Below are 24440 nucleotides of genomic sequence, written 5' to 3' on the forward strand. Positions count from 1 at the left end.
TGGGTCATAGTGACTGACGGCGGGGAGATTCACAATCCAGGAGATTTAACCCCGCACTTGCTGAAAAGGGGAAAAGGCGACCTGAACAATGACATTCAGGCGAGTCATTGTTCGTGCCCACAAGAGATCGGGCCCTTGCCGAGCCCTCGAAACCCTTTTGGAATGAGCCTTGTGGTCTAGCGATTCTGCCTAGGTTGAGGCTCAGAAGTGTGGCCTTCCGTGAGGCGCATACCTAGGTACCTAGGTACCTCTTGATGATTTAATGAGGCGTCCATAATGTGTGGCATGAGATTGGTAAGCGTGGCGGTGAAAGTTGTGGCCTGGAGTTCTGGCGTTAGGTAGACGCGGAAAAAGAAGGCGTGGCAGGCAGCCTGGACTACTTAGGTAATCGGGTGGGGTGGTGCTACCCTACTTACTACTTATGTATGCTCATGCACCCACTACCGAAAGGCTACATCGGGAAACCGTTGGATGTCTTTGCTAGAATACGCGTCGAGTTGGCCGTTGGTTGTTAGTAACTTATCACCGTGCATCGGAGAAATGAGCAATCAATCGATGGGAATCAGAGGTTTCGTTGACTGAATTGTCTGCCAGTGCAGATGCGAGAGAGAGAGAGAGAGCGGGAAAGACAGTAGAAGAGTGAGCGGCGTCAATGTGAGCAACATATCCTGCCGTCACATTTGAGGACTTACTTAGAACCGGATATTTGGGACAAGGATGAAACCAGATTGATAATTCGCAGTTTCTATTTACGTAAGTGGCCATATGGCGCGCGGGTTGATCAATGTTGATGCTCGCCTGAATCTCAGCTTTATGTGCATTGATCTTCCGTGTACAATGACTTTTACCTGACTACCTATCATGTGTAGCTGCTTGACTTTTTGTTCGACCTCTGTCTCACCATTTTTATTTTTATCTTGTCTTTTTCCCTTCAGACGTTTCCTCCAGATCGTTCGTCCTATCTTCGCTATCGCTGGAGTCATGCATCATCCATTTCTGCTGCACAAAGACCCTGGCTTGAGCGTCTGCAGTCTAACCAGAGACACCCTCCATGGACATGATAAGTAGTCTCATCTAAGTCCAACGGAGCCTCTTCATAGAGTGTTCTCATATCTATGGTTTTGTCGCCGTCGTCGTCGTCTAGGATTCGGTAATTCTCAAATGGGTATTGGAACGGACCCTTCCCATCGACCCTCTTCAACATGTCCGCCAGGAACTCCGGGACCGTCTGAAACCAGTTCTTGCGCCAATACCACATGATATCTCTGTTCTTCTTCGCTAATGCATAGGCGTAGTCACATAGAAACTCGCGGACCGGCGAGTCTGCGCCTGTCCGGCTGTACACTACCGCGATGTGCAGTGTGCTCGGCTGATTCCGCATCATATTGATCTCACCGGCACGGAAGGCGTCGATGGCGGCGTTGTAAAGGTCTTCCCACTCGTAGCGATCCGCGAACATCATAAGATCTAACAGCATGCACTGGGTTGCGAGTGCATCACTGAGTTTCCAGTCGCGCGCTGCGGAGTCTTTTGCTTCGCCCTCAGGTATGTAGTCATCAAACCAAGCGAGATATGGCATTTTTTGGGCGACATCGGTACTAGTAATGAGATTGCCGTTTTCATCGTAGTAATTAATTGCCTTCGAAGCTCGTGGGAGTGGACTACCGTATACCCAATTGACAAGCGCATTGAATGTTTCCGGGATCTCATTGGGGAGCGTTATGGAGGCCCATGACACCGTGACGTCCGAGGCGTCATCTTCTACTAGTTTCGCCAGAGGTCCCAGTTTGCCCAGATGAACTCCGAATGTACGGCGTTCATGACCTACGGCAACAGTGACTAGATGTCCGAGTTCGCCTCTTGTTGAGGTTGTCAGTAATTGGGCTCCTAGGGGATTTGGGGATAATACTCACCCAGTCGACATATCTGGCAAGTCTTTATAGGTCGCCAAAGGCTGTCTTGTCGACTTGGTGACTAACGCCATGACGACAATTGGTCTAGAGTTCGCCTCGTGAGGATAGTACCAGGCTGCCGCTAGATTGAATTAGAAGTAATCTCGTCGATGATGTGGCTGGATGGTTGCCGCGCCGCCGCAAGCCTGTGCAGTGACTTGGAAGTATCCTGGACGATTGAGAAAAGAAGAGACAATGTCCTTATCAACGCCAGTGGAGGATGAAGAGCTGGAAGTTACGCGCAACTTGCAATCACTTTATTGTGCGTTGCTGTGGTGAATGTAATTAGGTACCTCCAAGCAGCCCCGGCAACAGCCTGAGATTACTATAATGCGCTGGTTTCAACTAAGCAGACCTGTTTGTGCACTTGAGCGGAGTGTTTTCCTCAAGTAGTTGAAACAAGAAATATTTCCTCACACATTTCTGACGAATGATTGATTTTGCGGGATAGCAGATTTGAATTTTGTTCGAACACGCCGGCGCACTTGATCAAGTTGGTCATGTCAACTATTACTTGAGAGAAAAGTCAGTTTACACCTGGAGTAGTTGGAATGAGGTAGCGCTGGTATTCTGCTTGATGTGCCTTGCCGAGGAACCCGACACCTGGCTATCTTCTACTCTCCCAGATGGCGTTTCTTTTTGACTTACGCAGCGCCAGCTCTAACTCTCATTATCTTTGTGCAAAACGCCATTTGGAGATGACTACATTTGCGTTGATTAGACTTGCGAGCAATGTACTGCAGTTTATTCAGCTAGGTACGTGACCGAATAAATCGGGTTGTCAAAAAGAGAGCTCAAGCATATGCCCCATATCCTTGATCACCCTAAAAAGTACACCACATGCGGTGGGCTGTCAAGAAATAGAATCACACTATTTGGAGATATTGGAAACGCCCACTCTAGTGTTTGATGGCAGGATCTACCAACGACACGTAACCACGAGAGAACATGGATGATACGTGTCAAAGATTTCTGTCACCGGCCTCGGTTCTTGCTTCAGGGGAGTCAACTAATTATGACTTCTATTGTACTAACTGCAAAGAAACCAAGAAGTTGGAGAAGCGTTTTAGGAACTAGTATACACCAAGCGGCATTGTTGGTCACATCCGACCATACGGAGCACTAACGGTGGCCAACCAGTGAATGAACCATAGATAATACTTCGTATGGCTCCCTGTTAGGCACAATGTACTCAAGAAAAAAAGGGGTTAAAATGAAAAGTTGCTTCAGAGAGATAATCGCCAAGCTTTTCGGCGTAGACGTTGTGGAAGGTGTGGGTGACAGGGTGTGTCACCTTCTTTCCCATTTTACTCTGCGAGTGCAGGTGGCAGGTGGCAGGTGTTTGCCTGCCTGCCTAAATATGCTTTCGCCACTCCGAATTATGCTTTGGAGTACGGTTTGGCTGGAAAGACGAGGAAGGTATATATATACCTAGTGTCACTCCGCCATGCAAACCTTAGGAATCTCTTCTTGAAGTCATGTTCTAGGCAGCGCAGAATCACCCGTTCTACTCAAGGTCGTCTGCGGCTCACCATGTCCACCGCGGGCCAAGACGGCACGGCCGCCTCTCACAAGACGGTGAGAGCAGTTCAAACATCGCTCAACTATAGTGACGCGATGGAGGCGAGAGCCAGAGTTGGATCGCTCGATACCGCCATCTTCGTATTGTCTCTAAAGGTTAAACGAACTCTTGAGGCGCACTTGCAGAAGGGCCTACCCCAAGTAAATGATGATCCCATCAGATACTTTATATCTGTCTTGTAAGGACTTAAGCGCCCCTCCAACCACCACAGCTCTGATTCCGCTCAGAGTTTTCTGTGTATCATTGTCACAGTACAGTACTATATAGTGAGTGCAGAGACGTCAAGCCCTCGACTTGATAACTCGTCGTTACCTTTTGGTAGCGCAATGGCATACTCCTTATGTCGTTCCGTGACAATCATGCCAAGTTCTAATTTTTTTTAAAGCTTCTCCGGCCTTGTCCCAGAACTCCAAATCAGCAATCCAAATTTGGCTGGTACCAATGATCGACAGCAATTAATGAACCAAGTAGAACGTTACAAGTCTGAGAACCAGGAAAAAATAAGCCAAAACCCTACACTTGATGCCGCCTGTACCGGCCTGAAGCTGGCGAAGCGGGCGGAACACGAGCGTCGTGAATTCAATCGTCTAATACACCTTATTGCCCCCAACCTATCCCAACTAGTTGGACTGGTTGTTACTGCGCGCTTGCTACAAAGGGTAAGGACAGAGTCCCGGAGTGTATAGGCGTATATCGCTGACAGTAGACTGATCACAGGCCAGCTCAATGTATACACTTGCACACTCGCCGGCATGTAAGCTACAATTACTTGGCGTAGCGAAAACCTACTATCACGCCGTCTTAAGCGGTTCTAACGCTCCGAAGCGTGAAAGTATCATAGTATGTGTATTGTGCTCTATATCAAGCTTAGGGGGAAATGAAGTCGAAACTAAGCGCTAGTTAGCATTCCAACTTTGAATGATACTAATCCAGTTTGCGTAGTATTCTTGCCCGGTCATTAAGTTCGCCCCTGAAGAGTACCGGGGAAGGATGGCGAGATTTTTGGCGAGCAGGTGTGTCTTGGCCGCCCGAGCCGATTACTTTCAGGGCGAAAGCTTCGGTGTGTATGGTCGGGATCTGCACCGGAAAGCTTTAGAGATGTTCACAAAGTACAAGGGCGACATGGGAACAAGTGAGTTTGAAAAATGGGAAAAGGATATACAAGCGATGGTAGCTGAACTTACGCATACACTGGAATCTCCAAAAGAGGAAGACAAGTTGTTAGCCGACACAGCGAAGATGGAAAAACCAGCAGCACAGCCCGAAGTAGTAGAAGCAGCGCCCACCGAAAAGATATCATAGTTGGTCACAATGGGCATCATCGGCAGTAATAACCCGAGCTTTGACAAGGTATGGGTGGAAAGGGGTATTTCGACGCTATATGGTTTCTACATGGTCATTATCGGCGCGATGCAAGCGGCTGTGGGAGTTATCTGGCTCCATAGCTTCTAAGTCATGGGAGATCATGTCGCATCTGTTATTGGGAAATGTTTAGAAATAATGTGTTTGGAGTGATCGAGCCAAGTCTAGAGACCCCTGAAGAATCGGGCAGGCAGATGAAGGAGGATACTGTTGCGTTATCCAAAAGATAGATATAAACAATATTATTAGGTCAAGACCCTAGGCGTCTACACTCAACTATATGGTACTGTGATAGATACTGACTCGAGGCTGATTTTTCGCCCGTTCTGTCCATCATGGTACTCCAATAAAGAAGGAAAGCCTGAAGAGGTCTCGCCACGCTGTAGCCCCTATCCCAAGAGAGCTTCGCCTTGGGACAATGCTCTCTAAAGCTGGGATGAATAGGGAGCTAGTTTAGGGAGTCATTCCATGTATTTTTACCTTACTGAAAGAGGGTGTCCAAGCAGTCCTATCACGTAGCCATGGAATTAATTTTGTGGAGTTAGAGGAAGCTGTCAGGGGTATACGATGAATATGAGGTAATTTGACACATCATGGAAGATTGTCCCCCATGCTGCCTTTTCATATACACAAAGACAATACAAAACACTGAGTATCTGGGTTCAAAGAAACGGCCGTATTTGTTCTTCATTCCATTCCCAAAACTCCTTCGCAACGCCCGTACCCCCCTCAGTCTTGGTCCTTGTTGCCTCTTTCAAGTCTTTACGAGGCCTCACTATGGTTCATCGTAGGTTAGTTCTCCAAAAATGGCGTAACAAGGGTATTCATCACAAGGTAAAGAGAGACCTGGGATTAGGTCATAATAGGAGGCTCTTACTGAATCGACCGAACGGTGCAACCCATGAACCAGAATGTTCCAACGTAACTTCAGGGGATAGGCCCGCGAATAGCTCTGTGTAGGCCCCATTGATAGGTTTATGAAGAAAGAACCACTTCAGTATTTTGCCTATGACAAAAGGCTGGTTTCTCCAGAGTTCGGAGTCAAGATTACCTGGGTTCAAAGTGACGCTGATCACCCCGTCGGCCTTGAAACGGCGGGCATATTCTGAACCCTGCAAGTAGTTCCCAGCCTTGCTGACACCATACTTGGTCATCCACCATAGATCGTGATGATAATCAAGGTTATCCATTGGAACGCCGGATTTTGGTACAAAGGGAAGCTCTCCAGCAGACGAGCCGACCCAAACAACTCGAACAGAACCAGGGCCTTCCGCTTTCGCAGTAGCTACAAGGAGTGGCGTAAGGAGCTTTGTAAACATGAATGTGCCAATATTGTTTACTCCGAGTTGTAGTTCGTAACCCTGGGCTGTCCTTAAATTAGGAGGGTCAGGCTTCATAACTCCAGCGTTGTTGAATAGAACATGAAGCCGACTTTCTTGCGAAAGAAACGTTTGAGCAGAAGCTTTAATTGTGCTAAGATCGGCTAAATCAAGCCTAATGAATATTAAGGCACCTTGAGACTTAGGAGAGGTAGCTTTAATATCAGCTATAGCGACATCAGCTTTAGCTTCTGATCGTGCAACAATATACACCTTCGCATGCTTTGAATATAACATGCGGGCCAGTTCTTTCCCTAGACCAGTGTTTGCACCCGTGATCAGGTAAACCTTTAATTGATATTAGGGTGCTATTCCAAACTTTGGATAATGATTGAACGAACGTACCTTTCCGTGCAAGTCAGGTAGATGCTGTTCGGTAAAGCCTGGTTTTGGTGGGAAAGCTTGTGACAATTGGTCCCTAATGTTGGGACCAGAGTCGCGTGACATGTTGGAATGCTTACGACGCGTCCAAGTAACTCTATTCGTATTTGAGTAGTTGTGTTGCTTGTATAGACGGGTAAGGACAAAATAGCCGAATCAGGGACGCGGGTACACAAACCGGGTCGCTAAAGACAAAGATATGTTCATTTTCTGGGATGGGGATCCGTTGGAATTTAACATAACAGGAGACTGCCAAAGCTTTAACGTCACGACAGTGCGGTAAATTCGGCCTCGAGACTTTCCCGCAGTGAGATCCTAGAAACGGATGCTCCAGCCTCGGGGTGATATTCCCTCCAGCTGCGGAATAGATAATTAGCCCGATTCTAAGCCCTGTATGGCGATTGGCTGGCTGGTGGGTGTTGGTGCATCACTGATGTCCGATAGTGGCACAATGGGAAATTCTGCTCATCAATCTTCAGTAATTTCTCGGCGCATTATTCCGGGAGCCTTTTCGAGAGATTACTCATACAAATATTAACTTTTGGTCGATTATGTGCCATGCAAACAACAAGCAAACTGCCTTGATGCTTGACAGGTCATCTATATTCGCCTTGACTATAACCGACCGCAGTATATGCCTAGTAAGAGCTGGACGTGGCTTGATGCGAGTCCTTAATCGTGGCCTTAATCAATCAAGACACCAACTAGGTTGAAATACAGACTCGTCGCAAGGGGGCGGCACATAATGTAGTTTCAAATGTATACATGCAGCGTATATACTACAAACATGTTTGATACAACGACTGGCTTCGTAGGTATGTTGGTACAACATTGGTACTGATAAGGCTCTCTTTCTTTCTCTTTGGACTATGGTGTCTTATAGCAACTATCCAAGTTACTCTTACTCATAAGATTTTCTTTGAACAACTAGGAGGAAAGTTGATGTTTACTGAAGCTATCACAAATAGCTACGCCTATTACGCCACGCACAGGCCTAGTAGCATCAGCATTGCACCCCTTCCATGCACAGGTACAACAACTACTCCAGAAGTTAGTAATCAACGGATATAATATTTGGGTTATCCTCTTGTTTATTAATCAATCAATTATACAAGTCTATCAGCCATGATCGCACAAGATTACTAATTGGTGGGTCATTTGTACGGGGCTTAAGTTACCTGGTAGGTATTTATCTGTCAAGCGGGGTACTTAGGAGGTGACGGAGCTCAGACGATTACATTTCACCTTTGCCATGCAACCTTTTATTACACAAGTCGGCACCGAGAACTTTGAATATGAATACCAAGACTTGGGTGATAGTCGGCGCATCTCAAGGGATCGGCTTGGAGCTTGTCAAGCAGTTGCTAGAAGCTGGTCACCACGTGGTTGCAGCAGTGCGTAATGTGGCTGCTGCTCCGAAACTATTCCACTTGATTGCTTCACAAAAAGCACAATACAGATGCACAGTTGTGCAATGCGACATATCAAGTGATGAAAGCATTACTGTAGGTTGATCTTAGGAGGCAGAAGTCCAAGTTAGATGATCAGAAACAGACTGACGTATTACAGGCTTTCGTCAGTGACATCCGGAACTATATAAACGATAGCATAAAGTTGGGCAATGTTATACTTAATGCGGGAGTATTGAAGTATCCTAACCGGGCCACTGAAGTGTGAGTACGGTGGTGCACAATCAGATCTGAAGTGGTTGGTATTAACAAGGCAAATAGGTCCTTCTCTGACTTTGCTCTCCATCTGCATACCAACACCATCGGGCCAATAATTTGCGCACAGAAGCTTCTCAGTCTTCATCCTGATTTTCTGCCACAGAAAATCATCTTTATCTCGTCTGATTCCGGGTCGACAACGAGCTTCCTAGACTTTGAGGATGGCTTCGGGGCCTACGCCGCGAGCAAGTGCGCGCTTAATCAGATGCTACGACACATGGCGGCAGAATTAAAACGATCGCCTGACCAGAAAAAGCGTGATATTACTGTCTTAGCACTTCATCCCGGAGAAGTTGAAACGTGAGTGCTCACCGTTGAAGTGAATAGGCCGCGACTGACGAGGTTGTCAGGGATATGGCGGATATTGAACTGAGCTGGGAAGTGAAAGGGTCGATTAGCCCTTCTGAAAGTGTGACCGGTATGTTAAAGGTGATAGAGGAAAAGGGGAAAGATGATACTGGTACTTTTTGGTGCTGGGATGGAAGGGTACGTATCTAATTCCTTGAATATGACCGCTGAAGCTGACAGTGCACGGACAGAGTCATCCATGGTGAATACTAAGGGGCAATCCGTAAATCGACGAGTCTGTTCGCCCAGACCAATCGTCAGGTCTTGTAATCGGTTTCCCCGCCCCCCCGGTCATAGTAATAACACTTTTGTGTATATTGTCAAGAGCACTAGAGCAAGGTTGGGAAGAAACAATACTGTCAGAAAATGTAACTGATACGCATTCCTCTGTTTCGTTAGCGCGACACACTGAAATAATTAGGTAAATAATCATCTGCCCGCAATTTCAGCCTTATTCCGAGGATTTTCCTACGTATAATCATAATTCATCTCATCCTTCAAGGGCTTGAACGACCGTCGCCCAATCCGCATCTCCGTATGCCCCAGGCACCTCGTCCCCATCGAACAGGCTCGCCATTACAACCCGGTCATTCTCCTCCCCTTCCCAAGGTTGTCTTCCGTGCTGTGCAATGATATTGTCATAGATAAGCACATCACCCTGTTCCCAGCGATGCAGCACTCGGATCTCCTCCGTGATAGCCACCAACCGCTTAAGATATTTCTCTGGGATGGGAGTGCCGTCGCCGTACAGTTGCTCGGTGACATTCTTGCGCGTGTACAAAGATGCGAAGCCCGTGAACATGGTAGGCAGATTTGTGCCTGGCTGTGTACGGATTACGGGCAAGCGATGTGTTACTATGATTCCTTCGTCATTGTCCAACCATTCCCAAGTTGTATGGATGCCTCTGCCATAGCGTGCGATCTGAGCCTCGATCTTCGATCGCCGACTCGCCAAGTCATCTCCATCAACAATCGTCTTTCCGAAAGCCTCCTTTAATGTCGATCCACCGGAAAATTGAGGCTCCTTCTTGTATGTTATCCGACTCAGGATACCCTTCTCAGTTAGTTCGGCTATGAACTCAGGGATCTCGTCTTGAACTCTCTGGAACAGTTCAAGGGAGGACGACATTGGCGTCTCTCCTCCTTTTAATGGTGCCTTATGCCCATAGAGAAAGATGTACTCTGGTGCATGGGGCACTTGCGGCGACTCATTGTGACTGTGAATGAGCACTTCTTTCGGCGCCTTGTTGGCTGGCGCAATATTGGGAGCAAGCACTGGTCTATCTACAACGATGCCGATGATTTCGTGTGGCTTGAACCCGAAGGCATGAGCAAATCTACTGAAGTCGTCGGCGTTGCGAATGGGCAGGCCTCGAAAGAGGAGTGTACCGTGCAACGCCAGCTTTTTAGTAAGGAGTTTATTATGAGACTGCAACCCCTTAATCGTCGTGATAACATCGTCGAGATTTATATCCTCCGTCTGACTCTGACACGGTCGCAAGGCTAGAGGAATCGTTGTCCCCGTAGGATGTGGTACCCCAAGCTGCCGCTGATTTGAGGGGGGCAAGTCGAACTGTTCAAATATCACATCAGACCCTGTTTGGTAACCTACAGCCATGGCATCTATGCCAATACTCTGGACTGAGGTTGCCATGGTCGCTTGACGTAAGAATCGAATGAATCGCGGTTAATCTTATGAACGAAAGATACCAGGCTCTTGGTATCTAAAATCAGAGGCATGGGTGAAGTGCGGGGTTGGGTGCGCCTGGAGATGACGCACAACACGCCTTATTGGATTTCTGGGGTTCGGGCGAGTGTTTGAATTCGTTTCGCTCCAATAATTAGAAGAGGATAATGGGATATTATGAGTCTCGTCAATTTACGACGGTTGGTAATCCTTTCTTGCCCGATATGAGAAATTTTCTACTTCAAGAAGTATTGTAAGTTCATTATAATATGATCAGGGTAGCTTGTAGTCGAGACCGAATTGCTGTTTCACGAGGCATGTGAGTAACCACGTGAGCCAATGTTGTTCATTCCGGACTAAAATGGCGTAAGCCCGTCAACACCAACCAGAGCACGCGGTCCCGCCCGAGAAGAATCTCACGAGAGATGTTTGGACTTCTGATGTGTCTACTTCTAAGTAGCTCACTGCTGGGTGGTATTGACTAGACCAGGAGATCAATAGTTCGGTGCTCGATTTATTTAGCTGAGAGGGACTGTTCATGCCTCCTGCAGATCTTCCCTCTCATTACGCATCTCAAGATCTTTATGCTATCCTTACATATGAATGTGGAAGTATTAGTATGGAAACCCCGAGGAAGAGAGATTTAAGCATCAGAAATGGAGTCTCCCATACCATCTTCGACCCACCGAGCAGAGGATCTGCAGATGAATTGGAAACTAACCGTTCCCCACCGAACTGCTCGTTGCCAGTATCCCTGGAATAGTCAGCAGAGGTCCCATGTTCAACGTGGGGAGCAGTCGGCAAGTGAGGGAATACGATGAATACTCAGGAGACGACTGGTCTACGGTCTATACTGCCCGATAACGTGATTTCTGGTATGAATGAATGAAGTACGATCTTTTAAAAACTGCGACAACTCTGCCGTCTAATAGTCAGCCACTCTGCGCAAAACAACACCACCAACAACAACGTCTGGCATCCATGGCTGGAGAAAACGCTGAGAGCGTCCAAACGCGCACGTTCGATTCTGTGACTTTGGACGGCCGCGAAAATCCTCTCACATTCACGTCCGTGCGAAAATGGTCTTGCACCATCCTAGGTACTAGGACCATTCCAATATCCCGCCCCATACTTAGTCTCGCTCTGATGAATCTTGCATGGACTGACGCGGAGCAAAGTGACTGTGATGACTGCCGTAATAGCCTTTTGCTCTTCAATCCATACTGCCGCAATCAGCAGCGTGCAGGAAACCTTCTCTTCCTCGCGTACCGTCTCGACTCTTGGCGTCACTACGTTCCTGCTCGGCTTTGGCTCTGGACCCTTGCTTTTCGCGCCTCTCTCCGAGGTGTACGGTCGTAATCTGGTCTACCGCGCCACTCTATTGCTGTTCGTGCTATTTAATCTCGGTTGCGCCTTATCGCCCAATATAGAAGCCTTGTTGATATTTCGCTTTCTGTGCGGTTTCTTTGGTTCCCCAACTGGTGCGTTCGTTCCTAGCAATGTGCGATTTGTAGCAAGCTGACACGATCGGCGCAAGTCACCAATTCGGGGGGCTCACTCACGGACATTTGGCCTTCAAGCCATCGTTCTGTTCCTCTTGCCCTGTTCACCGCAGCAAGTTTCCTTGGCCCTGTCTTCGCCCCTATCGTTGGAGCCTTTATTTGCCAATATACCTCCTGGAGATGGTAAGGCTTCGCTCCCTCCGCAAATCCCTCTGCTAACTACGCGTCGCCTAACATATTAACTGTAGGTGCTATTGGGTGGTTCTCATACTGGGTGCTACCGTCTATGTCTGCATGTTCGCATTTCTCCCTGAAACCTATGCACCCCGACTATTACAGCTCAAAGCGCAGCGGCTAGGTATAGAGTATTCTCGAATCAGTCTCAAGGTGATGATCAAGACTAACCTTACCCGGCCCTGTATTATGTTCTTCACTGAGCCCATATTATTTCTCTTGTCCTTGTACATGGCATTTCTCTATGGTATCCTATACCTTGACTTCACTGCATACCCCTATGTCTTCCAAGAGATTAGACACTGGACGCCGGGAATCTCCGGGTTGACATTCCTTGGTAAGTATCAGTCGACCTCTTTATAAGTTTCTACTCAGCCTGACGTGAAAAGGAATTGGAATTGGTATGGCCCTTGCCTCCGCCTCTTCGCCGTATATCAACCGTATATATAGCTACTACGTACGGAAGCTGGGGAGCCATACCCCTGAAGCTCGGCTTCCCCATCTCGTCATCTTGGCTTGGCTGATCCCTATTGGACTTTTCTGGTTTGCTTGGACTTCATCCGCATCAATTCACTGGGCGAGCTGCGTCGTGGCGGGCGTACCCTTCGGGATTGGCTTCGTGACGCTGTTCTTAGGCATCACCTCATATCTTATTGACTGCTACGGACGCTACGCCGCAAGTGCATTGGCTGCTAATGCAATTCTACGGTCCTTGTTTGGTGCAGTATTTCCGCTGTTCTCCCGGCAGATGTACGAGAATCTTGGGACGGCTTGGGGGACTTCAGTCTTGGGATTCGTGGCACTTGCGATGACGCCAATGCCGTATGTGTTCTACCACTACGGACCCAAGATCAGAGCTCGCTCGGCTTTCCACCGTATGACAATGGACTTGGATAAAATAGCAGAGGAGCGTGAGGGACTACGGAGCGCGTGAACTGGTGAACCCTGCTTATTGCGGGCGCTCCTATTAGGCACAAGCCAACCTTGTCTAGGGAGCCAAGAGACAAATCGAGATTGGTCAATCGTTGATGCCCTGCAACATGACGTGTATTTTGAGAATGAACATGAACGCCAGAAAAGTCAATGGCCCAACTCTTGGTGCTCATGCAAACGCCCGCCGCGCTTCCCGCACAAACTTCGGTGTTTGGGATGTCTTTTATGCACTCTTCATACAAAAAGATTACCTTCTAAGGTTACAAAGGTGCGTTTTCCGATGGCGCCTGGATGCACCGGACGCGCCGGAACCGCCCTTGGGAGCGATCCGGTGGAGGACCATATTAGTCAACGCCGATCGTTCGATGGATGGTGAATGGGCGGGTAAGAGCCCATGGTTATAGGCCACCGATTAATCTTCATTTGTAGCGTGGAGCGTGTGTTGTGAATAGTTACAGATCTTCGCTAGAAAAGAGTTTTTGATAGAACCTGGTGACTCGCGGCGGATCTGACACTATGTCTGGATCTTTGGAGGGCATAGCGGGCGGGGTAGTTTCGAGCAGCTATCCGATATCATCAAATTCTTGCCAAATGTCAGGTCGAGATATGTGTATGCAAGTAGCCGCCTAATATTGTAGTATTGACCATAGATTTTGAAGGACAACTGGTGTAGGTCAAATTACATAGGCGCATGTATAACTTCGGTGTGTGCTACGTAGTCTCGCCGGTGACTTTTGTGCATACCCCTGGCCTAGCTTCAACACCTTACATCACCAGCACTACTACATCGTTATATAGTCTATGTTAATACCCGCGCGAACTACTAGGCGTCCCGCACAGGCACGATGAGCTGCGCTCGGAAGACTCTGTTTCAGAGATCCTTGATCTATGCCTAGCATTCCCTGCCGCCAGCCGTAGATGGTGGCTGTCAGAGCCTCGTCCTGTGCCATACCGTTAGGTGCATGTGAGGAGAGTCATAAAATAGACATTGAAGGTTTTAGTAGCAGTAGATAGAATAATTAATACTAAGTCCCATATCCTGTGTACATGAGTAATACTATATACGTTTCCAAACATACGATCCTCCCAGCCTTGAGAAGGGGGGCCTTAATAAAATAGCCGTCTATCCATTCCCGCCTCCAAAGTGGGACTTTACGTAATTATTCGGGACAAACGTTTGACGTTACGTTGAGTGCTCTCCTGCGCCAGCGACAATGCAGAGACATCTGAATTACTAAGCTCAACAGACGAAAATGTGCTACCTCATGAGGCTTCCCTTCCCGTCCATGAGGATGCAGTAGCCAGCCGTGAAGAGTGCACTGGTTCACCTCCTATCAGTGCGTCAGAACTCCGCGATAAATAACATGCAAACATCGAGACTCAGATTTAACAGATCTTTGAGCATATTTCTTCTGTTCGGCTGCTAAAGAGCTGCAATTAGGGTGGCACAACTTTTGCATACCTATATGATGAGCATCATACTCTTCCAATAATTAGCCAAGTAGGTAACACGTTGAACGGGAAGAACGGGAAGCAGGATCAAGGAATTGACGGGCTTCAAACATCCGCCGTCTACAGACCAAACTTCCTGGATAGGTTGGAATACCAATTAATTTGGATGTATGAGCTGTGGTACCTGGCTCAGCACGCCAGCATACCCAAATGGAGGTTCCGCAGCCTATTGTGGCGTGACAAACGCCTCTGATGTTAAATACGATAACTGATGACAACGTCGGGAACAACTATGACGACAACGAAGATCCCATGAGGGCGGGAACGGAGCCTGGAAAGCCCCCTAAAGGGACATCTGCTCGCCCGTTCCCGTCTTCTAATTCCCGATTGAACCAAATAGAATTGATCCTCAAAACAAAGACGAAAACGAACACGAAAACAGAGACGGCTACCCGAATAGATAAAATGCCATTTTGCATGATTTCATATACAATTATTACTTCTTCCAAAACCCGATGCCCTAGGCGTGTGGCAAACGATAGCGAAGTATAGCATCACGAGGTAAGACCAGTTAACTGCATGCCCCTTAAAGCATTGTGGGGCGCAGACAATTCAATACTTGCCCTTCAGTGTGAGCAGGTTTGCAACATAAATACCGAGGATCCTGATACCGTTCGGATTCTGGACAACGCTTCACCTTCCAAGAATCTCAACCAACAGTCGATCACTTATTCAACACATCAAACCACCTTGATTCATCTCCCATCTTTTCCACCGTAAATATGGGTCCTAAATTTCTGACTGCGCTTGCTCTTTCAGCACTGGCTTGTGCATCAGCCATTGGTACGCTGCAGTCATAGATTCATCTTTACCATGATTTTTATGCTGACATTTAGTCTGCCAGATACCCAACTCGTTGGGAATTCTACACGAGCACCAGATGCAACATGTTACTGGGACGGCACATCCCCGTTCTGCGCGGGAAGCTGTCCTACGGGCTACGAAGACTGTGCCACCAGTGGTTGCGGTGACGGAGCTTGCTGTTGGACCGGATACAAGAAGTTTTGCTGTCGTGGTGGGTGCCCTGACCGCGAAACTCTAGCGATTGAGATTGCGAAAGAGTTCGCTGCACCCAAGCCAGGTAAGCAAAGGTCCATCATTTCGTCAGCACAAGGATCTCGTCAAGTGTGTTTGTAACTAAAGTTGCTGCGCAGAGTTTGATGCCGGCCTCAACGGTGGTCTTGACGGTGGTGATGTTGATGGCGTTGATGTTACTACCTCCGATCATCAGGAATGATTTCATTCCTATCTCATATTGAGCTCTGCAAGCCTGACGAAAGAATATGTTGTAAGCTTGGTATCAGCTCAAAAAATGAGTAAAGGTGTGTTTCTTGTGGTTTTTAAGGCTGTATCAGAAATTCAGTGATACGTATATTTTCAAATTGCAACGCTGCAAAGCCCCCGGTTACATGTATAACCTGGATTACCTTCATTATACTTTGTCGAAAGTTCTCGATAGTCATTCCTTTAACAATAAAACTTCCATTCATTACATAAACAAGATTTGCAACAATGAATCGTAACATGACTGTTCTTCTTAACACTTGCATTCAGTTACCCTCTGATGATGAATCTACAAACCCCTTTTCTGACAGATAGTCTAGAGATCCATGTTGCCAGGTATATCTCACACAAATCCTGGTTATCATCTAGATTTTCAAATGAATTGCATACAACGTACCATGTACTAATTCTTAAGTTCATGAATGGTATCTGTAGTAACCATTGTGACAATGGAGCGCCTTGGATGTTGTACACATCTCATTTTGTAATACAAGTCTTAGTGAAGGGGCGCTAAGTGCACGTGCCTCCTAACTGGTAGTGAATGGCCTGAGTGTACATTCATTGTGCCCATTCCTCACTTATTCAGATGGTGAATATACATTCAAGTCTACCCAAAATTGTTTGCTGGGGTAATCTCTCATCAGATATTTGTTGTCGTCTTTCTTTCCTATAATATCATCACTTCTTTCTGCTCCTCTGCTACCAAGATCTTTACATATCCCTCTCTGCCATAGTCTCAAGTGCTGTACCAGCAATCAATATTCTAGCTTTGCATTACCCACAGTAAAAACTACGAAACTTGATTTTGTTGAAAGTAAGTATATCAGACTCAATTCAGACACGGTCGGATTTTATATGGCCCAATTCCCCGCATCGCCCCTTTCATGAGTTCAATTTTATCATCACCAGCAATCAATACTCTTCATTTCTAATATATTCAGAGCACTTGCTTTGACAAGCACAAGCAGGGCACTAGGTCGTGAGCCCTGGCCTATTATTGACAGTCCCCTCATGATATAATAGCTAATCACAACCAGGAGTCTACTAGTTTCAGCCCACTTTAGATCTTGCAGCCTTGATAGAGGTAATTACTAGCTTGCTCAATATGGAAGTTCAGCGACCACTAAATGAATTTCATTTATATCCCAAGCTTCCACTGGAACTTCAGGATATGATCTGGAAGTTCTACAGCGCCTCATTGCCTGACGTTCGCCACGATCTCCACAAGCATAAAAATCGAGATGATGGTTCTACAACCTACCACTACATGCGCTATTATCCCAAGGTTCTGGCCAATATAGAGACAAAGTTTCTTATGAAGGAGGACGGATTTTCATCAGTTCAGTATGTTGCTTTCAATTACTTCTACACCTCTTGATCCAACTTGATCATACCGCTTTTATCTTGTTCTCCATTGTCAAAGTCCTCCCTGAGCCGTGAGAATCACTGTTATGGGCCCAATAATGTTAATGAACTCACAATTTTAACAGTGGAGCTTTGGCCATGCCTAAAGCCGTTTTCTCCGAACATCCTCATCGAGTTGGTTACCCTGGATCGAGAAACGAAGAGCCATTATATGTCGCCGTTAATTACGAAAATGATATTTTCTCTTTTGCCAAAGCTTGCTGTCACTATTACTACATGGAAGAATCGTATGGAGAGCAGATCGCAAACTGGTTCGGTCTCCCTGCGCAGCTCATGAAGGATCACGTTGAAGCACCGAAAGGTGAAACTCAGCTGGGAATCTTCTCCGCTCGTCGACTGGCTTTTGGAATCCAGGTAGTCTGGCACCCTTCACTCCCCACTTTCACAGATTTCGACCTTCAGTTGCTACGGAAGTTCAAACGACTCAAGGAAATCTTCATTATTGTCCTGGAACTCTCTGAGGTTCCAACCGCTATCCGCAATCGAGTATCACCGCGACCAGAAGACCACCCTGTGTACGGAGGGTATATGGTTATCGCGCACCTTGACGACACGTAAGGCCCCAGATTTTGAGATATACTCCTTTTCCCTTGTTCTCTCAATTACTAAAGAAACGCTGACCATGTCTGAAGAGAGACTGCCCAGCTCTTAGCAGCCCATGATAACAGAATTAGAGTTACATATGCTCTCGATCTCGAATGGCGGTCTGATCCTTTCGTAGAGTTTGATATATTCCAGCAATAATCGATCTGAATTGATCGATTGTATTGCGTGGCGTTCTGGCCGGATGCCAAGGTTTTGTCAAAAGGCCCGAGAGACAGCTGTCAAATCGCATTAGTAATCGCTTTTAGGGGTTACAGATAATACCTGATATAAATCTAGATGTCATTTTAGTGCTCGCTTCTTAGTTAGAGCAGAGACTGTTGATTTAACGTATGAGACTAAATACGCATTTCCATCCGATATCTCTTCCACCTACCGATACTTCTTTTATAGTGCGATGTTGTATTGTATTATATATGTACTCTATTGAATGAGGATCTTTTGACTCAGCAAAAATATTCTTGGCGGATACCAATCTGCAGCCGATGCCTTCTCTTGAAAACTTCTTGTAATTACTATGGGTTACTTACACATACCAATTAACCCTTCCTGTTTCTGAATTGCCGTCCTATCCTAACCAGTATTACATCCAAAAGCTTGATACTAGTCCTTCAAACGGGTGGTTTGTACAGACCTTAATCAGTGAACGTTCTGTATCAATGTATGTGTCGACTACCTAATGCCTCCTTGCTTGTCAGAGCCCAGGGCGCTGGAACCCAGGACAGTATGGTGGCCCATAGCTAAAGGGCACCTACTCTATTTGAGAAGGATCTTTCCTTTCTACATTTTATTCTGAATATACCTTCCTTCCTACCATGCGACAGACGCTCCTGACAACACGTTACGAGAATCAGCGCCCGGACTCTCATCCTGGTGAGTCATAACTTGCAAGATATCAACAGGTTCACTCACCTATCATCAACAATAGGAACCATTTTCCCCCTCAAAACTGTTGCTGCATCTCTAACCATGGGTATCTATTACTTTGCAGACGACTATGTCAAGAACGTGGCAAATCGCTATCCAACGGAGAAGCCTGAAATCTCTCCGGACAAATTCTAGGAGGTCTACCCAGCCGAGATTCTCAACTGGCTCTACTGGCAGGCAACGCGTCCTAAGAGGCCGCGCCTACAACCCGGCGGGACATATTTCTACGTTCTCTATAAGGAGGTCAGAGTAGGAAATATGAAGCGCGAGAACCACACCCTGACACTCCCTGCGGAGCTCTCCACCGAATATACGGAGACGAACCGGGCAAACAACCTCAATCATGCGAACGAGTGTGTATTGATACGAACCGAGCATATTTGGAGGTTACTAGCGCATGCGAAGGTGGTATTTTGCTACAAGTATACCTTCTTGTCTCACGGTGGAATTAGTATACGCACAAATTTCGGTAGATCCGGTTCGTGCGCTTTCCGCGCCGATATAGTAATTCAAAATGCCCCTCAGAAGCCCTTACCTAGTCCCCGGTCGAATGGTCTACCTGGCTCGACTCCTTTGTCTGTTCCATCTCATCGCCATGTCTCCAAATAAGGATTTGTACGTCTACCTCTATCTTCCCTCAAGCTTCGCTAAGGTTAAATGCTTATACTTCTTAATCTAGTAAGGGACTAGCCTCAAAGGCAGGAATGAAAGAACCAATTCGTACCCTTCGCCCATACGCAATCCAGGAACGGATGGCAGCAGGTCCTTGAATGGTTTCGGGGCGCAATAGCAATATTGGAAGCGTGGTTTCAGTGCTTTTCCTTGCCTTGCTCAGCGATCTACAGCATTGGGTAGAGTAAGCGGATGTATTCTAAGGAATGGAGCGGTGGTTTCATAGCATTGCTATCTGTAAGGCTTATTCCCTCATATCAGCATTATGATCTCTAGGTTTTCTATACTGTGTATAAAGCATGAGTTCATGGAGGCATTACCTGCTTGATCTACAGATTCCCAGTAATTACACGATGCGTGTAAACCAACTAACTTTTAGAAAACTTCGAGAAGTGTAAGTAGAAGGACATGTTTGCGGTCTAAAACACGATTCAAATTTCCTCTAGGTCGATTTATCATATAACTTCAGATGGCTGCCTTGCAATCTCCATTCACATCATCCTTCTACCATATTAGCCAGTTGGTCATAGGCACAGCATAGGTCACAGCGAAGTTCGTTTGTCCTCTAGATGACGTTGTCCAAAGACTGGAGACACAAAAGAGCATTGGTTGCTCGGGAGGTACATGTGCAAACGCCCAGGGTGTCCAGGGACCGGGTACAAATGGCAACTTACCCACCTCACGTACCGACCCGAATAAGTACATGGGCAACTCCCTAGAAGAAAAGAAAAGACGGCATGAGACGGAGTAGTCAATACTTCCAAGGGTCCGTGTATGATGCACCGATGTTGCCTCAAAATCTCCTCTCCCAATGGAAAGGAAACATGTGGAAGCTGCTCTAGCTGGGAAGTACCTACCACACCTATGAAGTGAAGTGGGAAGGTGCATACTACCGACTTGTATGGGGTACCTTCCCTCCTTCCTTTTTACCACTTGAATCCATTGCTAGGCCCACCTGCCCACCTGCCCGCCTGACCGTAGGTATGGGCAATCAAGTCTTGTTCCCAACTGTTTACGAGTTGCCACCATCTTCGTTACGCATCCTTCGACTTGTGTCTTGCCGGGCAGGGCTATTCTTATACCGCTAGAGCTGGCCCAGCATTCTCAAGCTACACTATCCCGTCTTTAAATGTAAGCTTCTCTTCTCTTCTCTTAGCTCGCAAGATGCATTGTTGTTGACCAGTACTGTGCAGCCCGTTGCCGCCACACACACAAACACAGGGCTCGAGAACGCGATCAGCTTCGACGCCAATTGCAATTCAAATCAGCCGGAACTCTTGAGCGACTTGCCGCATAAAACCGCCATTTGGGGGCAGTGGTGAGAGCTAAGAAGCTGCTAGTTAGTCAATGGCATCAATGGCAACGACTCGAAGTGGACAGCTCTAACTTGAATTAGTGAATCCGCAATACCCCATTGCCAGATGGCCTTGGGAAGACGTAGAGGATCCTCGCGATCGATATATATTCTGTTCCTCACCATCGGACTACCAGTTCACACCTAATCCCTCACCCTTTCATAGCACTTCTTTCTTTGGCCGTACGCCGATGGCATCCTTCTACCCCGGTAGCTTCTCCAACCCATCCGATGGACTCCCAGTATTATCTACTTGCCCCACCTCGATGGCCAAGAGCTATGAACTACTGCCTGAAACAGATCCCCCAGCGGCTCCTGGTTACACTTCATTTCGGACTGATGACTGTGCTATGCTCGCTCGAAATCTGGACAGAGATCACAAGCGCCAGTATCAACTTGAAGATGAGATTTATCCGCTCAAGCTCATTCGCGCCTTAAAGCGAGGCTCTGATGATCTGCCTCCTAGCTGGAGCGAAAACTCCGTTTTTGGAGTAGTCCATATCAACAGCTTGACAGGCAGCCACCCGACCGTCGAGATTATTAGTACTTACTCTACTATCCAGGCTGCCAATAACCGAGTATTGGACTTTTGGGATCAAAAGTACGGCGCAAGGATGTTCACCAATGCCACTTCTTCTCCGAGAGCTAATGCGACGGCCGTAATGCTCGATGACGTCGAGAAGACCGCCAGATGTCCTCAATCCACTTCAGACCGAAAGATGAAACAGAACTTTTCGGGCGGCGTCCCCGCTAACAAAAGTTATTGGGCAATCAAGAATAAGTGCCTGTCACTCAAACATAGAAGTGGCGCGGGAGAAGTCAGGGTTTACGTTACTATATCACATATGCGAGATCAAGGGATACATGTCTAGGAAGGCGGGATATGATGCGTGATGGCCGACTTAGGCAATGGCAGAAGAAGAACCTGGCAATTTGTCAAACGAGTTGGTGGAATTAGTGTTGATTGAAGGCTGGGTTTGGTGCGAATATTCGATCTCATAGAAACGAACGATTGTTTCTAGAAATATCATAATGCAAACGCCGTTCGACGAAACATGAAGCGATGGAGATGTATGAACAAACGACAGAGAGTGCAAAAGAGGTGGTGTAGGTAGAGGCTGGCTGGGATGAAGTTAAGAGAGGGTGCAGGTTTACCGAGCTTTTACCGTTCAACGTTTACTTGGCACCAATCAGCAAACGTCATCCCTCCCCGTCCCATTCATTTGTCTGCTCTCTGTAGCTGTATGTACCTCGTCGTCTACTTCGATCGCGAAGCGTTTTATAATTGAAAAAATGGATCAATCAAAGGGCAGTCTGCCTTTCAGGGGTCATACAAGAAATCAGTCAGCCGCGAAAGGTAAGCGCATGTTGCTGAAAACCGTGGATAGTGCCCGACTGTCTCACTGTCTTCGCGGCGTCGTGCACTAGGCATCATTCCTGCAGTACTACTTGAGTTGAGACAATATGGAAGGCATCGTTCTATACCATGTCGAAGTCGTGCTTTCTTATTCCCACCTTTACACTCATGATTTCCTTATTCATTTTACTTGCCTCTCGTCTACAGTAGATTGGGCCTGAGCATTTTGTAAACATGTATCACCAATCCTCACAAAGACCCTGTAGCGATCGCAAACAACGTACCATGAATCCAACATGCCGCTCGCTAACCTCTTCCACACTCTAGCTTCCCGACCAAGGTCATCGACAAAGGGGCCGCTAGACGTAGATGAGTACGCTCTCGGATCCTCGGGACAAACGTGCAGAGAACTAATCAAGATGAGAAGGAACCCCCTCGCCTCACCCACCACCACTGTTGCTAAGCGCCTCGGTGAGAGCACGAGTCAGAACGCAAGCCCACGGACAAGTCTCTCGCAGACGCGGTCCCCAATACGGACCACAGCACCCGTTCAAAGACGGGACTTCTCATTCCTCTTGAAGCCAGAGATATACCACCAGCTCTCGCCACTCCATATCCCGCCGCCCTTCCGGGATCCAGCCAGACAGCCCGCAGCCGACACCCCGATCCCCACGCTGCTAGCCAACGGACACTTCCGCGCCGCCGCCATCGCCGCCGCCCAGGAGCTCACGAGCACCAGTTCTAGCACCAGTTCATCGGCCGCTCCCATCGATCACGCGCGCATCTTCGAGCTCCTGTACGTCCGTCTGTCATGTCTGTGTCTCGTCGACGCCGTCCCGCTCGCGGCCCAGGAGGCTAAGGCCCTGGAAGATCTCAACTCGGCCTTCTACGCGGATCCGGACACCGGCACGCATCTCGCGCCGTGGGCGCTGCGCATCCTCGTCGTGCGGCTGCAGACTAGTAGGTCGAGTCACGTTCTCTTCTTCCCCTGCCGTTTCTCGAATTAAAGCTTCTCGCTTGGTTTGTATTTTTTATTTTTTTTTCTGCACAATTCGTGATCCGATTTCTCCACGTGAGGAGTGAGCTGATGATTTTCGTCAGTCGGCTTTGGCGACCCTAGACGCGCCGTCATGAGCTACTACGAGCTAGCCCGCGAAGCGCGCGCCGAGATATCGAGCGCGGGCCGCGTGCACGACCACTCGGCCGCCGAGACCTGGAAGCGACGGCTCGTTGATCTCGGCATCCGCGTTGCCGGCGCGCTGATTGAGATGGACGATCTGGCTGGCGCCGTGGCACATCTCGCTTCTCTCCCCGAGGCTAGTGGCGGCGGCACGCAGGCCGACAGGACCCGGCTCGCTGTCAGTCGGGCGCTTCTGTGGCTGCATCTGGGCGACGTCGATGCTGCACGGCGGTGCATGGGCAACGGTGTCGGCGCCGAGACGAGCGAGCGCGTCGTCGATGCCCTGGCTGATATGGCGGATGGCGAGTACGCCGTTGCCATAGACAAGTGGCGCGCCCTGCGCGATGAGATGAGCGAGAATGGGGTTGAAGATGAGATGGTCGGGGTTAATCTTGCCGTGTGCTTGTTGTATACTGGGCGGATGTCTGAGGTATGTCATGTTTTCAGTTATTCCTTTCTCCCCTATTACTTACTCTACTTTTACCCCCGTCCCCTTCTCTCTCCACGAGATCTAAATGGAAGAAGAAAGAAGAAAGGATAGAAAGATAGAAAGAAAAAAAATCATGATTAATATGTAGTACAGGGCCGAGATCTCCTAGAAGAGCTCGTAGACGCCGGACAAACGTCGCACACGCTGCTCTTCAATCTGACGACCATGTACGAGCTCTGCAGCGATCGCGCGAAGAATCTGAAGATGCGCCTTGCCAGTCGTGTCGCGACTCTGGAGGCGCCTGCGGCTGGGGGAGGAGGTGGTGGTGGTTGGGAGAAGACTAATGCAGATTTCAAGTTGTAGTCTTCACTGACGCTGAAGCCTTGTCTTATGAGGAATCGGGCATTACTGAGTATAGTATGGAATGCTGAGGGTTTGTATGGTATAGCGAGTGATGTATTAAGGATCCGATACTAAACCGCATAAATCATGCTCTTAACTCCTCTGTCGTACCTTACCGTCGTCTGTACAATTTGTGATCTTGACTGCTTTATAAATGCCGAGGACTACAAAGTCGTAGCATGAATGACCAATCCCCGAGGACATGCG

General features: G+C 47.8%; 10 protein-coding genes across 10 annotated transcripts; 7 read left to right on the forward strand and 3 right to left on the reverse strand.

The window, feature by feature from the left end:
* Positions 1-979: 979 nt before the first annotated feature.
* F5B22DRAFT_653832 (uncharacterized protein) lies at positions 980-2408 on the reverse strand (the record flags this gene model as incomplete). The annotated part of the gene is made up of 2 exons (XM_047979752.1): positions 1914-2408; positions 980-1859 (listed from the first exon to the last, which is right to left on the reverse strand). Exons 1-2 carry the CDS (start codon positions 1982-1984, stop codon positions 980-982), a joined length of 951 nt encoding a protein of 316 aa, XP_047832900.1. The 5' UTR covers positions 1985-2408.
* Positions 2409-3485: 1077 nt separating this feature from the next.
* On the forward strand, positions 3486-4836 carry F5B22DRAFT_644625 (uncharacterized protein; the record flags this gene model as incomplete). Its single annotated transcript, XM_047978452.1, has 4 exons — positions 3486-3712; positions 3920-4193; positions 4252-4374; positions 4477-4836. The coding sequence occupies 4 exons, from the start codon at positions 3486-3488 to the stop codon at positions 4834-4836; spliced, it is 984 nt and encodes a 327-aa protein (XP_047832901.1).
* Positions 4837-5343: 507 nt separating this feature from the next.
* Positions 5344-6983, reverse strand: F5B22DRAFT_598686 (uncharacterized protein). The gene is made up of 4 exons (XM_047974398.1): positions 6835-6983; positions 6621-6779; positions 5774-6563; positions 5344-5671 (listed from the first exon to the last, which is right to left on the reverse strand). Exons 2-4 carry the CDS (start codon positions 6720-6722, stop codon positions 5559-5561), a joined length of 1005 nt encoding a protein of 334 aa, XP_047832902.1. The 5' UTR covers positions 6723-6779; positions 6835-6983; the 3' UTR covers positions 5344-5558.
* A 660-nt stretch (positions 6984-7643) lies between these two features.
* On the forward strand, positions 7644-9175 carry F5B22DRAFT_598687 (NAD(P)-binding protein). The gene is made up of 6 exons (XM_047974399.1): positions 7644-8161; positions 8226-8329; positions 8387-8683; positions 8734-8869; positions 8923-9099; positions 9153-9175. The coding sequence occupies exons 1-5, from the start codon at positions 7952-7954 to the stop codon at positions 8935-8937; spliced, it is 762 nt and encodes a 253-aa protein (XP_047832903.1). The 5' UTR covers positions 7644-7951; the 3' UTR covers positions 8938-9099; positions 9153-9175.
* A 46-nt stretch (positions 9176-9221) lies between these two features.
* On the reverse strand, positions 9222-10385 carry F5B22DRAFT_644628 (uncharacterized protein; the record flags this gene model as incomplete). Its single annotated transcript, XM_047978453.1, has 1 exon — positions 9222-10385. One exon carries the CDS (start codon positions 10383-10385, stop codon positions 9222-9224), a length of 1164 nt encoding a protein of 387 aa, XP_047832904.1.
* Positions 10386-11399: 1014 nt separating this feature from the next.
* F5B22DRAFT_635090 (major facilitator superfamily domain-containing protein) lies at positions 11400-13088 on the forward strand (the record flags this gene model as incomplete). Its single annotated transcript, XM_047977093.1, has 5 exons — positions 11400-11517; positions 11597-11899; positions 11956-12103; positions 12169-12491; positions 12544-13088. The coding sequence occupies 5 exons, from the start codon at positions 11400-11402 to the stop codon at positions 13086-13088; spliced, it is 1437 nt and encodes a 478-aa protein (XP_047832905.1).
* Positions 13089-15321: 2233 nt separating this feature from the next.
* On the forward strand, positions 15322-15836 carry F5B22DRAFT_644630 (uncharacterized protein; the record flags this gene model as incomplete). The annotated part of the gene is made up of 3 exons (XM_047978454.1): positions 15322-15382; positions 15444-15680; positions 15754-15836. The coding sequence occupies 3 exons, from the start codon at positions 15322-15324 to the stop codon at positions 15834-15836; spliced, it is 381 nt and encodes a 126-aa protein (XP_047832906.1).
* A 1152-nt stretch (positions 15837-16988) lies between these two features.
* On the forward strand, positions 16989-18052 carry F5B22DRAFT_653836 (uncharacterized protein; the record flags this gene model as incomplete). Its single annotated transcript, XM_047979753.1, has 3 exons — positions 16989-17227; positions 17374-17862; positions 17941-18052. The coding sequence occupies 3 exons, from the start codon at positions 16989-16991 to the stop codon at positions 18050-18052; spliced, it is 840 nt and encodes a 279-aa protein (XP_047832907.1).
* Positions 18053-18726: 674 nt separating this feature from the next.
* Positions 18727-21736, forward strand: F5B22DRAFT_644632 (uncharacterized protein; the record flags this gene model as incomplete). The annotated part of the gene is made up of 4 exons (XM_047978455.1): positions 18727-18784; positions 18840-18919; positions 18974-19316; positions 20907-21736. The coding sequence occupies 4 exons, from the start codon at positions 18727-18729 to the stop codon at positions 21734-21736; spliced, it is 1311 nt and encodes a 436-aa protein (XP_047832908.1).
* Positions 21737-22086: 350 nt separating this feature from the next.
* F5B22DRAFT_598709 (uncharacterized protein) lies at positions 22087-24440 on the forward strand. The gene is made up of 5 exons (XM_047974400.1): positions 22087-22221; positions 22549-22594; positions 22649-23181; positions 23323-23831; positions 23985-24440. Exons 1-5 carry the CDS (start codon positions 22158-22160, stop codon positions 24192-24194), a joined length of 1362 nt encoding a protein of 453 aa, XP_047832909.1. The 5' UTR covers positions 22087-22157; the 3' UTR covers positions 24195-24440.

The sequence above is a fragment of the Xylaria bambusicola genome (assembly GCF_022495145.1).
Source record: "Xylaria bambusicola strain CBS 139988 unplaced genomic scaffold F5B22scaffold_11, whole genome shotgun sequence".
NCBI lineage: Eukaryota > Fungi > Ascomycota > Sordariomycetes > Xylariales > Xylariaceae > Xylaria > Xylaria bambusicola.